This window comes from Anolis carolinensis, chromosome 6 (assembly GCF_035594765.1).
Source record: "Anolis carolinensis isolate JA03-04 chromosome 6, rAnoCar3.1.pri, whole genome shotgun sequence".
NCBI classification, from domain to species: Eukaryota; Metazoa; Chordata; class Lepidosauria; order Squamata; family Dactyloidae; genus Anolis; species Anolis carolinensis.
This window is the reverse complement of record NC_085846.1, coordinates 16,984,122-16,997,764: the sequence shown is the minus strand read 5'-3', so window position 1 is coordinate 16,997,764 and position 13,643 is coordinate 16,984,122. Positions and strand designations below refer to the sequence as shown.

At 41.9% G+C, this 13,643-nt stretch overlaps 1 protein-coding gene and 1 long non-coding RNA gene across 2 annotated transcripts in view; both read left to right on the top strand.

The window, feature by feature from the left end:
- The first annotated feature begins 282 nt into the window (after positions 1-282).
- LOC134292599 (uncharacterized) lies at positions 283-6,755 on the top strand. The gene is made up of 4 exons (XR_009999857.1): positions 283-1,043; positions 1,701-1,800; positions 2,411-2,477; positions 6,221-6,755. It is a non-coding gene; the product is annotated as an uncharacterized LOC134292599 (long non-coding RNA).
- A 764-nt stretch (positions 6,756-7,519) lies between these two features.
- Positions 7,520-13,643, top strand: part of LOC103280319 (uncharacterized) — a 34,716-nt gene continuing 28,592 nt past the window's right edge. The window contains exons 1-3 of the mRNA XM_062957130.1: positions 7,520-7,764; positions 11,261-11,399; positions 13,392-13,436. Of these exons, the coding sequence (XP_062813200.1) occupies positions 7,696-7,764; positions 11,261-11,399; positions 13,392-13,436 (253 nt within the window). The 5' untranslated portion in view covers positions 7,520-7,695. The remainder of the gene's footprint in view (positions 7,765-11,260; positions 11,400-13,391; positions 13,437-13,643) is intronic.

Sequence of the window (13,643 nt, the reverse complement as noted above, 5' to 3'; positions counted from 1 at the left end):
GTCTTTGGGGATCTCTAGGTCCAACAGAATAACTTTATAGTGGAAATTGACCATAGAGTTTCACTTGAGGACCTAAATACTTCTAGAGAGGTGTTCTCACTTTTTTAAAAAGATGTTTTTTAATCCACAGTTTTCTCACTTCTGGAAGGGTCCAGAGCCTCTTATTCCAGCAAATGTAGAAGGTCTACTGCAATGTCTTACAGATCTTTTTCCCCCCTTTGCATCTATCTAAACCTGTGCTAATTCCCAACACCACTGCTTCCCTGTATTTTTCTCCCCTATAGAATCTTGTTATTTGCAGTTGGGAAAGATAATGTTCTTTAATAGAAAGCATCATATTGTTTACAGTACTAGAAACCTCTAGTACAGAATTCTATGTACAATTTTTCACCAACTTACAAGTCCCAGCATTCCATAGTATAGAGATATGGTAGTTAAAGTAGTACAAAACTGCTTTGACTGTGCTGTGTGGACAAATCCTAGGGGAGAAGTAGGAAGCGCATAGTTGTGACGACGCGAGTGGCGCCATCTATATGTTGAACTGTAAGTTGCAAGATTTGAATTGTTGTATCATGCCTGATTTTGCCTTTACCCTGTAAATGTAGTTGGATTGATTGGTTATTTATAGCTGTCAATCAATGTTGTTTGCACCAGTTATATTGCTCCCTCAGCTCAATTGTTTGACTCCACCCTTTCCTGGAGTGGGTCAGTGTTTTCTTTTTCATTCCACTATCAAGCTTTCTACCAGATGGACGTGAGAGAGAGACTTGGCTCTAAAAGCCCTTGATTAAGTTACCTCTCAGCACCAATTCTGAGGTTCTTACCCTTGAGACTTATGCTTCATGTTCAGGGCCAACCTGGACGATGTTGAGGAGTCTCAAGTGCCTTCAGATCAGTTCTTTGGCACCAGAGGAAGACTGTGTCTTCAAACATAGGCCACTTGGACTGAGGCTGAGGCTCCAGCATTCACAGCCATTGAGAAAGAGGGACCTGGAAAAGCTTCTCAGCTGCAGAGCTCCTTGGACTTAAGACAACCAAAGACTGTAATGTATATTTTCCTTTACCCCTTTGAAACTTCCAGCTTATTGCCTTAAAGGGATAACCTTTTGTGAACAATAAAACCAGTTTTGAGTTATCTACAGTGTTTTGGTCCTTGGGAGTTCCAGTTTCCCTAAAGGAGGGCAATCTTTCCCCTGGGGAAAGATGTCACGTCCATGCCTCTTTCGCTAAGAGTTATAGCCCCAGGCGCGACGGCACATGGTTCTCCAGTTGTTGTTGAATTGAAACTCCCAGCTTGTCTGGCTAGGGATGTTGGATCCCTGACTATACTGGCTAGGGATGCTGGATTTGCATTCAAAGAACAGCTGTGTGATTATTGTTCCATGCTTGGCTGGCGTGTTTCTTGAAAACCCACCATAACAGTAGGAATGTGGGATACTGGATTAATCTTAGCATTAAGAGTAGATATCGGTGACTGTTGGATCTGTGTCCAGTTGAGTCTCTGTGCCTCGATTTCTCATTGAACACCAAGTATGGGCTCAGATAGAGGGCTTGCATCTGTTGGTTAGCCTCAACTAAAGGATGGTAAGTCAACCCAGAGACAAAGTCCAAGGAGGCAGTATTGCCTTACTCCTTCGTCTACTGGAGCTGGAACTGCCTTCCAAACTCCTCATGAACTCTGTTTGCAACTGTCTTTGCAGAAGAACAGGGGAAGAAGATTGTGCAGGAATTGGAATATTGTGGGGGCCTGGGGAAGCTTACTTCCAGATCTGTGATGTTCGCTGCGAAAAAGCTATTCAGGTAGGCCTATAGGGAAATATGCTGGTTTGGGAGACCCTCTTTGTTGCTATGTGCCTCTATGTTATCTCCAACTTATGACAACCCTAAAGTGACACTATCATAGGGCTTTCTGGGACTGCGAATTCATGACTTGCCCAAGGTCACCCAATGGGTTTCCATGACCAAGGTGGAATTGAACCCTGGTCTCCAGAATCATTGTCCAGTGCTACTACACTATGGTTCTTTAGTGGCTTCAAAATCAGTTTTCCCTTGGCACAAATCCATTTTTAAAGCCTGGACTTGAAAGTGTCGTTTTTGGATGACCTCCCAGAATGCTCCAATGATTGTGGATGGATTTGGAAGATGAAGTCTAAAATTTTGGGAGTGATGACTGTCCCAGTTTAATTGTAGCGCATTCCCCAATGCAATGTTTTTCATATGAGTTGGGTTACATCTTTCCGCTTCCATATCTTGGCTGGGGATGGTTGGAGTTGTAGTCAGCACATGCGCATTGTGGAAGGCTGTCCGGGCAGCTTTCAGATGTAAACATAAAATAATTGTGTTTCATCTTTTGCTAACCATGTCCCATGTTTCATTTCTTCCCTTTTATTAACTTTGCACCTTTCCATAGAATCTGGTTGCTGTGACCATTGAACTTTATGGACGCCTTGACTGCCTGGTGAACAATGCTGGAATCGGTAAGTCAATCCCGAAAGCCTAGCGGGAAAAAATCGGGGACCCTTGTTTTTTGGCCTGGGGCTTTTTAGTATGCGATAAAGGGCAGGTCTAGGGGCTGTGGATGAAATGCGACTTTGAGGTCTGGTATTCACTGGCATACACAGCCATCATTTAGATGTATTTGACAATTGTTAACATCTTCCTCTAGCCTTTTATTTGTATAGCATCACCTATGCGGGTGAGTTAAATTATCTGCACTCTGACTGAAGAATTTATTTTAATAATCTTTCAGAAAAGAGAAATACAACACAGTCATCCTGTTTTTTTCATATACTTTGTCAATCTATCAACAAGTATTTGCATTCCTTTATTTAAAACGTGTTAGGCTGAGCTTTGAGCCACGGGTGCACTGCTGTCTTTCCCTCTTCTTCAAACACAAATGGTTGTCCTTGTAGAGCTTCCTTCAGGGGACCGAAGAGTTGATAGTCCAATGTGGCAAGATCAGGATTCTAGTGAGGATGTTTTAACACTTCACAACACCTTTTTGAGGGTGCTGACAGTATGGTGGTGGTGTCTGGATGTGCATTATCATTCAACAACATAATGCCCTTGGGTAGCAGTCCTTGCAACTAAACATTTTCTCCATACTGTCCCCAGAGTCTTTGATAATTATTGGCACCAGACACACCTTTGGACCACAAAAAATTGATCACTGATCCTCTTTCTTGCAAATCGCAACGGAAAAGTCATTTTTTCTTTCACCACATTCAGAAATTAATTGACGGAATGCTTTCAAAATGGCACAGCAGTGACTTGGGAGACAGCAGCCTCACACAGAAATTCCCAACAAGATAGTGCGACCAACAGAAGTCTTAAAATAACCAGACTGCTGATAATTTTTGACTCACCCATATATTTTAATGGTGTTGTATAAAATTTTGAGGGAATATGTCGATGCTCTTTGGAGTTTACACTCCAGAAATGAACACAAGACAGACATTGTTTGTTTTGGAATGTTAGATAATATCACTGAAATTTGGTCCAGATCTGTCATTGGCTGGGTTCAGTACTGTCTGGATAAGGATGAACTACAACTCCCAGGTTCCCAGGGCATTCAACCCCAAACCCTGCCAGTATTCACAGTTGACCATGTTGGGTCTTTGTGCCAAGTTTAGTCCAGATCTATCATCAGCAAGGTCAGGGCTCTCTGGATAAGGGTGAACTACAACTCCCAGATCTGAGGTCAATCACCCCCCAAATTAGGCCTGTATGCACAGTTGGGCATGTTGGGTCTGTACAGAGGCGGTCCACCGCCAAGGCCAATGAAGCGGCTGCTTGTGGCGCATTATTCCTGGGGGCGCTGTCGAGGCGGCCCCGCGGTGGTTTCGGTGGCGGCGGCGGAGCACAGGACCATTGGCTCGCCAAACTGCCAAACGCCTTCCTGGCGAGGCCTCCAGGAAGGCTTCGTGAGAAGAGCAAGGCCTCCAGGAAGGCCTTGCGAGAAGAGCGAGGCATTGCGAGAAGGGCGAGGCCTCGCGAGAAGCACGCTTTCAGCCGGTGGAAGCCTATGGTCCTGTGCTCCGCCGCCGCTGCCGCTACCAGTTTGTGTGTGTGTGTGTGGGGGGGGGGGCACAAAATTTCGGGGTGGGGTGGGGGGCGAAATTAGGTTTGCTTACTAGGTCAGATTACCTAGGGCCGGTTCTGGGTTTGTGTGCCAAGTTTGGTCCAGATCTGACATCAGCTGGGTTCAGTGCTTTCTGGATGCAGGTGAACTCCCAAAATCAAGCTCCATTCGCACTAACCCCTGCAGTATGTTCAGGTGGTCATGGGCTTCTCTGTGCCAAGTTTGGTCCCAGTCCATTGTTGGTGGGAATCACAGTATCAGTGAAGATACTGCAAGTCCCATTATCCATGGCAAGTTTGGTCCAGAGTCATAACTGATTGGGTTAACAGTGCTCTCTCGATGTAGGTCAAGTACAACTCTTTTAAATCATGGTGAATTCTCCCCAAACCTCTTGTGCAATCAATTCCTCTGTTCACTGTGTGCCATAGGAAAGGGTAGAGAAGTGTTAAGGTAGAGGCAGTGGGCAGAGTCATGCAAATTAAGGAACCCTGGGATGTCCATTCTGGAGAAAAAACAGAACATTTAGGATGAAATTGTCCCTGCAAGAAAGCCTTCTCTTGGGTGGGTTGGGGATGGGGCAGAATGCTGTTTGTGGAGGACACTGGCAGGGTTTGGTCTACATGTTCCTGGCGCTCACTATAACCTGTATGTCAGTGGAGGGAGGGAGGGCTTTGGAGGTTCCTCAGCACTGTGGGTTATAGCTGTTTGTGGAGGTGGGAGCCTATCTGTATAAGTGGACACCTCCACCGCATACACACATACACATTTTTCACTTTTATTATGTGTATAGATTAGATGCACTGAAATGTAGACATAAGCAGAGAGGCAGAGTGTTTTGCCCAAACCACTGCCGAATCCCAGTAGGAAGGTGGAACATGAAACTTGATGGTTCTCAGCACAAATTCTTAGTCAGTGTTAGCTGCTTTGTCTATTCCTTCTGAGTATGCCTTTGGACTCAAGCACGAGGTACATCCTTGCTGGCACAGGATCTAATATGACATGTCAATAAGTGAAATCTAAGTACGTATTTGAAAGAAGTTCTATTTCATTAGAAGAAACTGACAAATGCACTTCTGACAAAAGCATTCATAGAGAAACATTATGAAATTCATGGGGTCATCTTGACAGGATACATGAATGCAGTCTCCTTTTTCTACTGCTTCTCACTTTACCAAGATTATTACATTTTCTAATTAATCATATTATCTCACAATACAGTAGAGTCTCACTTATCCAACATAAACGGGCCGGCAGAATGTTGGATAAGCGAATATGTTGGATAATAAGGAGGTATTAAGGAAAAGCCTATTAAACATCAAATTAGGTTATGATTTTACAAATTAAGCACCAAAATATCATGTTAGACAACAAATTTGGCAGAAAAAGTAGTTCAATACACAGTAATGTTATGTTGTAATTACTGTATTTATGAATTTAGCACCAAAATATCACGATATATTGAAAACATTGACTACATAAATGCGTTGGATAATCCAGAACGTTGGATAAGCGAGTGTTGGATAAGTGAGACTCTACTGTATGTCCAAAGTATAATGCCTTTGTTAGTGATTTTGGATTCTTGTGAGAGTTCAGAGTTGTTTTGCTTGCAGACTAGCTTTTCTTTGGTGTTTTATGGTATACATGAACCTCTGATGTGGTTCCACATTTCAAATAACATGATCAATCCTATCAATTTGCTCCACTGTGTAGCTTTCCCAACCATACACATCTATCTATGCCATAGATAATTCTGACTTTGGTATTTAATTATGCAACTTTACATTTGTGGAACTTATCAATGGCAGTTACTTCATAGCGACCCTTCCAAAGAAATCACAATGACAGGAATAAGTACATCATTCCTCAAGTTGAACACCGATTTCCTTTTGGGAGAAGACTGAGGCATAGAAGGGAAAGAGTTGTTCTGGATTTTTAATATATGTATTTAATGGTCTTCTGGTTTATCTGTATATTTTAATTGTGTTGTACTCGGTCTGGAATCACATAGACAGCCATGTAACAAATACAATTGTTTGTTGTTGTTGTTGTTGTTACCTGGGTGATCCCCTGTCCTCAAATACAATGATAGACGTTCCTCAGTTATATGTTGGTATATTCTTCTCTCTTTTTTATTTGCAGTATGCTCTGCCTTACCTCCGAAAAACAAAAGGGAACATCATCAATCTTTCCAGTCTTTTGCATATCATTGGGGACAAGCGCAGTGTGCCCTATGTCTCAAGCAAGGTAGGCTAGAGCAATAGGACCTGAAATTATCCCCACATCCCCTATTGTTCTAAAGCAAGGGTTGCCAACATTTCTTAATGACTTTAGCAGCAGTGACTTTAGCAGCAAGCATTGAAGCTTGTCTCCAAGCCTCTGTTAAAGGCCACAAGAATAGGCCAGGTTGTTATTGTTTCCTTCTAGTGAAATGCTGCCCAATGGTCAGAAAAGTTCCGTTTGGAGACTACAGGTGTTACCCCTTGTACTACATTTGGAACAGCTGAGGAATGATGAAAGCAGGGATTTTCTTTGGTGGCCCCATCCTTATTAAAAACCAGTTTTCCTAGCTCCCTTTTTGATTATGGTCAGAGGGACAAAAAGTTTTTCAACTCACTGTGAAATATAAGTCTTTCTTTTATGTTGTGATTTTTAGTGTTCTGGCTTTATTTTTTCAATGTAGCTTTTCATCAACTGTATCAACTGTAGGATCCCCTGGTAGCACAATGGGTCCCTTTTCTTTTCCCTGAAAATTACCAGGAGCATAAAATCAAAAGCCTCCTCCCCCAAAAAATCTCACATCCAAATTTGCCTCCTTGCCATGGAAAGATAGTGTGTTTGTGGCAGTGCATGCAGGCAGGCAGACCCGGAGCTCGGCTGCAGGTGTGCTTTGGGCCTACCTGCATGCCTGCCACACACACACTCTCGGAGAGAGTGGTGATGGGGCCCGTGTGGCGGGATGTGCAAGCAGGTATGCCCATAGCATGCCTACAGTTGAGTGCCTCTTACTCTAGAGTAGAAACAGCTGGTGCTAGGTAAGAAGAACACACACCGGGAAGGGGAGTCAGTGGGTGGGACCCCCCCCCCCCATAATGGTCCGATATTTGGGCCCCGGAAGAACCGAAAGCCCCCCTCTCAATTTCGGGAGGCTTACAAAAATGGATCGGGCCACCTATGAAAGCCGGCACATGAAATGGGACAAGGTTTTCCCCAAATGCACATATCTAGTCTCTAACTCAGATAACAGGTGTTTTCCTGAGAATATCATTACTCAGGAAATTGGAGGAGAAATGTAGAGAGAGATAAAGAGAGCAACAGAGGAAGAGCTTCCTTTTAAACTAACCTCAGCTGCCAATATATCTCCTTCTTGAAGACTATAAATATGTGCAGGATATGGCTGACTTCCAACACTTGAATGTAGAAAATTCACAGGTAACATATGAAAACTTGGGTGTGGGCAGGGGCTTCTAGGAACTTTAACATAAAGGTCAGCACGTGGGAACTGATTTGCTTACTCTAATGAGCTGCACCTTCCAAACCTGGCTTCCCTATCCCTACTTTAATAAAATCCAAACAATTTGAATTCTAGCATTTCAGCTGGCCGTATCTGGACTCCAATGCAGGAATGGGTTGCAAACCAACAACCTGATCCAGAGGCAGCAATCCAGGAAAGCAAAGATTATCAGGCAAGTGGATGGTGGGCCTGGGCTACGGCATAGGGTGGATTTCTAGTTTATAGAAGGAACTGCATGTACAACCCTCTGTAAAAATACCAATACAATTCTGTGTGCACAAGGAAAACCCATGTTCTCCATCCTCTACCTGATGTACAGTTTTGCAAATGAACAGATTTTAGCAGTTGGTCAGGTTTAACTTTTGTGTATTTGACTATTCATGGATTGGATTAACATGGTCTGTTCGATTCTCCAGTGTGAATTTATGACCAAATTCTGAAAAAAAATGATAAGGTTTGTGCTGGAGGACCCAGAAGTTCCTGGGGTGATTTAATAGTAATTTTAGTAATTAGTAATTTAGTAATAGTAATTTTTCATTTGTGGCTTTTCCAGTTTAGCAAGGGTCCTATGTCTTAATCCCAGGAATACACCCACCCCCTATTTCCCTTAGGCACCATCACACTTGAGCATTTTCTCCACTTTAATCTGAATTCTGGGGTTTTGTAGTTTAGAGAGGGGCCTTTAAACTGTTCATCCAGAGGAGCCCTAGACCTCCTTAAACTACAAGTCCCAGAGTTCTGCAGAAGGCAGTCACAGCATTTAAAATGCACTTTTTTACTTACTCGTATCAGTCCGTTCTCGTCTTTAAAGATTCAACAATTTATTGAAACTCTGGTTGCTGCTAAGAGTGAAAAATCTCCTCCTCATCCTAATTGGAGCTTTCTGATGCTGAACAGAATTTTAGGGCAGGGACTTTTGAATTCTCTGCTCCTCAACTTCTCAAACTACATTTCCCAGAATCCTGTGCTCTCTCAGTCTCTTTCTGAGCTCACTCAGCTTGTCCTGCCCTGCTGCTTTCCTCTCCTCATGGCAAGAGGCAGCCTTTCTCTTCTTGATTTAAAGAGAAATGGCAGCCTTTTTGGCTTTGACTCGCTTCCGCTGCAAATGAAATTGACTTCCGAGCATTACAGAATTCAAATGAAAAGTACTGGGTGAGTTTTGATTCTTAAGTTTTTGTGTGGGCAGCCCTGCTCCAAGTTTCTTAATATCTGTTCGTATATACAAAAATTAGGAATTAGATAGGTAAAGGTAAAAGTTTTCCCCTGATGTTAAGTCCAGTCATGACCGACTCTGGGGGTTGGTGCTCATCTCCATTTCTAAGCCGAAGAATCGGCGTTGTCCGTAGACACCTCCAAGGTCATGTGGCCGGCATGACTTCATGAATTAGATGCGACTAACGATTTTAAAACGTTAAGATTTGCACATCCCTACTGGGCACCATAGCTATGCATGACCTATACTAAACTAAGTTGGTATTGTGCATTTTAAAGTTGTTTCCAACCTTGGGGGATCGTAAGGTGATCCTAGACTAGGGTTTGCTCAACAACATTTGTTCAGTGACAGCTGCCTTACTATGAGATAGAATCCTCGTTTCCTGGAGTGCTAGTCCAGCACTCAAACTACTATAATATCTCAATGTTAGGTGAGTCTAAGCTGTGCTGAAGCTTCAGGATTTCTGCATAGATTTCAGCATTAAGAACTTCTTTTAATAACTATTATTTAATATAGACAATCAAATCAACATTCAGAAGCAAAAAACAAAGAAAGGGGAAAATGAGGCAAAGGCTATGGCTAAACTAAGCCAAAACTCAAACACAATATTAAAACACTAGTACTTAAAAACATAAATCTTTGTATATAATATAAGTAAATATATGAGAGAGCCGTGTCAATCCCATGGATGATGGATCTGGGCCAAACTCGGCACATGTGCCCATCAGGACCTGCTGAAAATACTGGCAAGATTTTTTTGGGGGGGGGGGGGTTCACAGAGCATAATGGTAAATGTAGCCAAGCCGTATCCAAAGACCTATGTATTCCTACAACAGAGAACCATTTGTATTTATAATGGGACCATTCATAAAAATCAAAACCATCATTATACATCATAGCTGGTCAGTCATGGTCGAGAATTATTGTCTTTCAAGGGTCTCTTGGCAATGGGTCTGTGACTGTGGATACCTGTTTTGGATCTGCATGGTCTGTCACAGTGAGGGCATAGATTTCCAAGTGGACAGTGGTCCTGATAAGGGTTTGATTGACATAACTTCCTCTTGGCTCATTTCTCCCTCCATTCTGCCTCTTCAAAATCCATAGCACTGTTGGTAATAACTGACCTCCAGTTGGTTCATATTTATTGTCCAACTAGCTTGGATACCCGGCGTTGCCCAGGTTATTAGAAGTCATGTTTTTATTTCACAAAATACCTAAGGTTGTGGGTGAACTACAACTCACATCATGCCAGGTTAACCCCCTGAAACTCCATAAATACTTAGTGTTTGTCATGTTAGGCAAATGTGCTCTAAATGCGTCATCGGTGGGGTTCAGTGTGCTTTCCGGCTGCAGGATGAACTACAACTCTCATCATGGTGGGTCAGTCCCATCAAATCCCTCCAGTACCTTCAGCTGTTCATGGGGATTCTGTGTGCCAAGTTAGGTCCAGGTTCATCATCGGTGGAGTACAGAGTGCTACTGGGTTGCAGGTGAACGATACATCCCATACCTACAACTAACAAATGTCAAGGCCAATTCCACTCCAAATCCACCAGTATTCCAATTTGGGCATATCGGGTATGCATGCCAAATTTGGTGCATTGTTGTTTGCGTTCACACTGCTCTCTGGATGTAGGAAAACTATAATTCCTATAAATTAAGGCGAATTCTGCCCGAAGCCCTCCTGCATTTCTAAGCCGAAGAACCGGCGTTGTCCGTAGACACCTCCAAGGTTATGTGGCCGGCATGACTGCATGGAGTGCCGTTACCTTCCCGCCGGAGCGGTACCTATTGATCTACTCACATTGGCATGTTTTCGAACTGCTAGAAGAAGCTGGAGTTAACAGCGGCTGCTACCGCCGCTCCCGGGGTTTGAATCTGGGACCTTTCGGTCTACAAGTTCAGCAGCTCAGTGCTTTAACACACTTTGCCACTGGGGCTCCCCGGTGATATTTACACATTTTAAAAAGAATTACATGGCTGTAATCTTGACATAATTGTAAGCAAAAGTTATTTTCTCCGGTGCCACCCACTAGATCCCTTTGATCTTGATTAAACCCCTCTTTTTACTCTCAAGCAGTTTTTAGATCTGAGGACATCTCCATTTCAGACGCAAGGTTTTCAGTGGCAATTGGACAAGACTGCCTGTTCAGATGCTTGGATTTTGGGTTTGCTGGCTGGAAGAGATTTTGATCTTTGTGTGCTTTCAAGTGGTTTCCTCAGGCTGTTGGGTATGCAAGGTGTAAACAAAACATGCATTAATTTCTTGCATATACTTGAGATGTTACAAGATATCTCATTCTGTACATGCAAATATATCAAAAATTAAAAAGCCCACAAAGCCAAAACACATCTGTTCCCAAGAATTCCAGATAAGGGATGCTCAGCTTCTCAGGGCATCTTGAGGGCTGTGCATGCGCAGTGGGAGAAACCACACACTGCTGTGTGTATTTAGAAGATCGGCTGGATGTCGGAAACATCAGGCAGAACTGCAAGAGGAGCTGAGATGGCAACTGGGCTGCGGTATCCCGGCAAGGTGGTCATAGTAACTGGGGGCACACGGGGCATCGGTGAAGCGATTGTCAGAGAATTTGGTAAGTTGAGAAAGAGAGAAAACTGGAGACAATAATTAAAATCATACATAATAAGTATAAGATTTTAAAAAATCATCCACAAGCTTAGAGGGTGCAGCTACTCTGTATGATTAATGCAGTTTGGCCCCAGTTTAACTGCCATGGCTTAATGCTATGGAATCCTGGGATTTGTAGTTCAGTTAGGCACCAGCTCTCTTTGGCAAAGAAAGCTAAAGCCCTTGTAGAATCAGAGCTTCCAGGATTCCACAGCTTTGTGTCACAGCAGTTAAAGTGGTTTCAAACTGTGTCAGTTCTACAGTGAGGAATCAGTATAAAAAAGTCTAAGAAGGTAAATACTGTATTTCATCACATAATAGTCACATCTTTAATCTCATTTTTTTTCAGTGAAAAAAGAGGGGGGTGTGAGGCTATCACGAGTTGGTGACGTTTATGCAATAAAATACAATATTAGTAGATAGCCTATAAATATAACCTGACAAATGAGAAAACGTACTTATACAGTAACCTTAACTTAATTACAATTAATAATATAAAACTACATAGACAATCTCTTTCTGACTATCTATCTATCTATCTATCTATCTATCTATCTATTTCTACAGCATCTATCCACTTTAAATCTGGTTGCTCCCTCCTGCAGAATTCTGGGGTTTGTAGTTTAGTGAGGCCCAGGACCTCTTTGGCGGAGCTATTTAAAGGCCCCTCCCTAAACTACAAATTCCAGAATTCTATATGAGGCAGAAACTGGATTTAAAGTGGATAGATGCTCCAGTGTGATGAAGTAGTAAGGGTGTGCATTTTTTGTTAGTCATCATAAGTCATATCAAATTCATTAAATTAGTACTTACAATGTAATATCCAACACATGGGCATGGCTCTCATCAATGGTTAATATGAGAGACATTCAATAAGATAGATGTTGTGGTTTTAAAAAATTCCCTAAAATCAGTAGATGTATGAATATTTCTGAAAGCTGGGGGGAATGATATCCTGTTATCTTGTGTCATTTTATAGAAAATTCAAGGAGATAGCTCTTGTAGTTTTTAAAAAGAGTTGTTTATAAAAACTGTGAAAATTCCCGAAAAATCTGAAGATAAGTGAAACATTTTGAAACTTTATGGGCTAACTGTGGTATATATGTTCTACCATTATAGCAAGTTTCACCCAAATATCTGTAATAATGAGGGAGAAAGGAGCCCCTGAAGTTTTTCCTCTTGTGCAATTACTATAACGAAAAAGTAACGAAATTTCATTACTCTTGTTATAGTAACAACATTTTTACTAACAATAGAAACATTTTAGAAACAAAACACTAGTATCCTCTAATTTCATAATGACTTTTGAAACATCTTTTTAATCAATCATACAGGACTGTTCCTCTAAATATTATACGTAGGCTTGGTCCTACCTTTTGTGTCCAGTTGTCCAGGCATCATATTGGAATGGGCTCTGTGCACAGCCCTAATAAGTAGTTTGGATTCTCCCCAAGATTTTGGAATACTAGTATTTGCAACAATATATCTGACTCTTTTTATGAGAAGGGGCAGGGTACAGCACAGTCAAAACATTTCAAGATAAAAAACATACATATATCAACACACACCACTATACAGTGTATACACCAAACTAATGGTGCATATACATAATGAGATATTTTAGAGTGGGAACCCAAGTTTAAACTCAAAATTCATTTATGTTTCATATACACCTTATACATACATAGCCTGGACGTTATTTTGTACAATATTTTAAATAATTTTGTTCTTGAAATGTGTACACAGAACCACGAGAGGGCAAAGATGTCAATGTCTCAAACACTTATGTCGACGGTTTTGGAATTTGGAGTATTTCAGATTTTCTAACAAAGAATGCTTTATCAGTAATTGAATATTTTGTGTGTGTGTGCGTGTGCGTGTGTGTATTAATGTATTAATGTGCATGTGTGAACAGAGATTTTGTCTGGTATTCATTTATCCTCCTTTACCTTCCCAGCCCACCAAGGAGCCAAAGTGGTGTTCTGTGCCCCAGAACGCGAAGGTGAGAATTTGTTTTCTTCATGCTTAAATATTATAGGAGAGCCCGTTGTTTCCATATTGGTGTTTTTAAATGTAAGAGGTTCTGCTAAAGGGAGAAATGCAAGAATGAGAAAGCTGTCCTTTGTATCTGCTTGGCTTTGGTTCAAGAACTATCCATGGATACCAAAATCCGTGGATGCTCATTACATACTATGGCATATAAAAACAG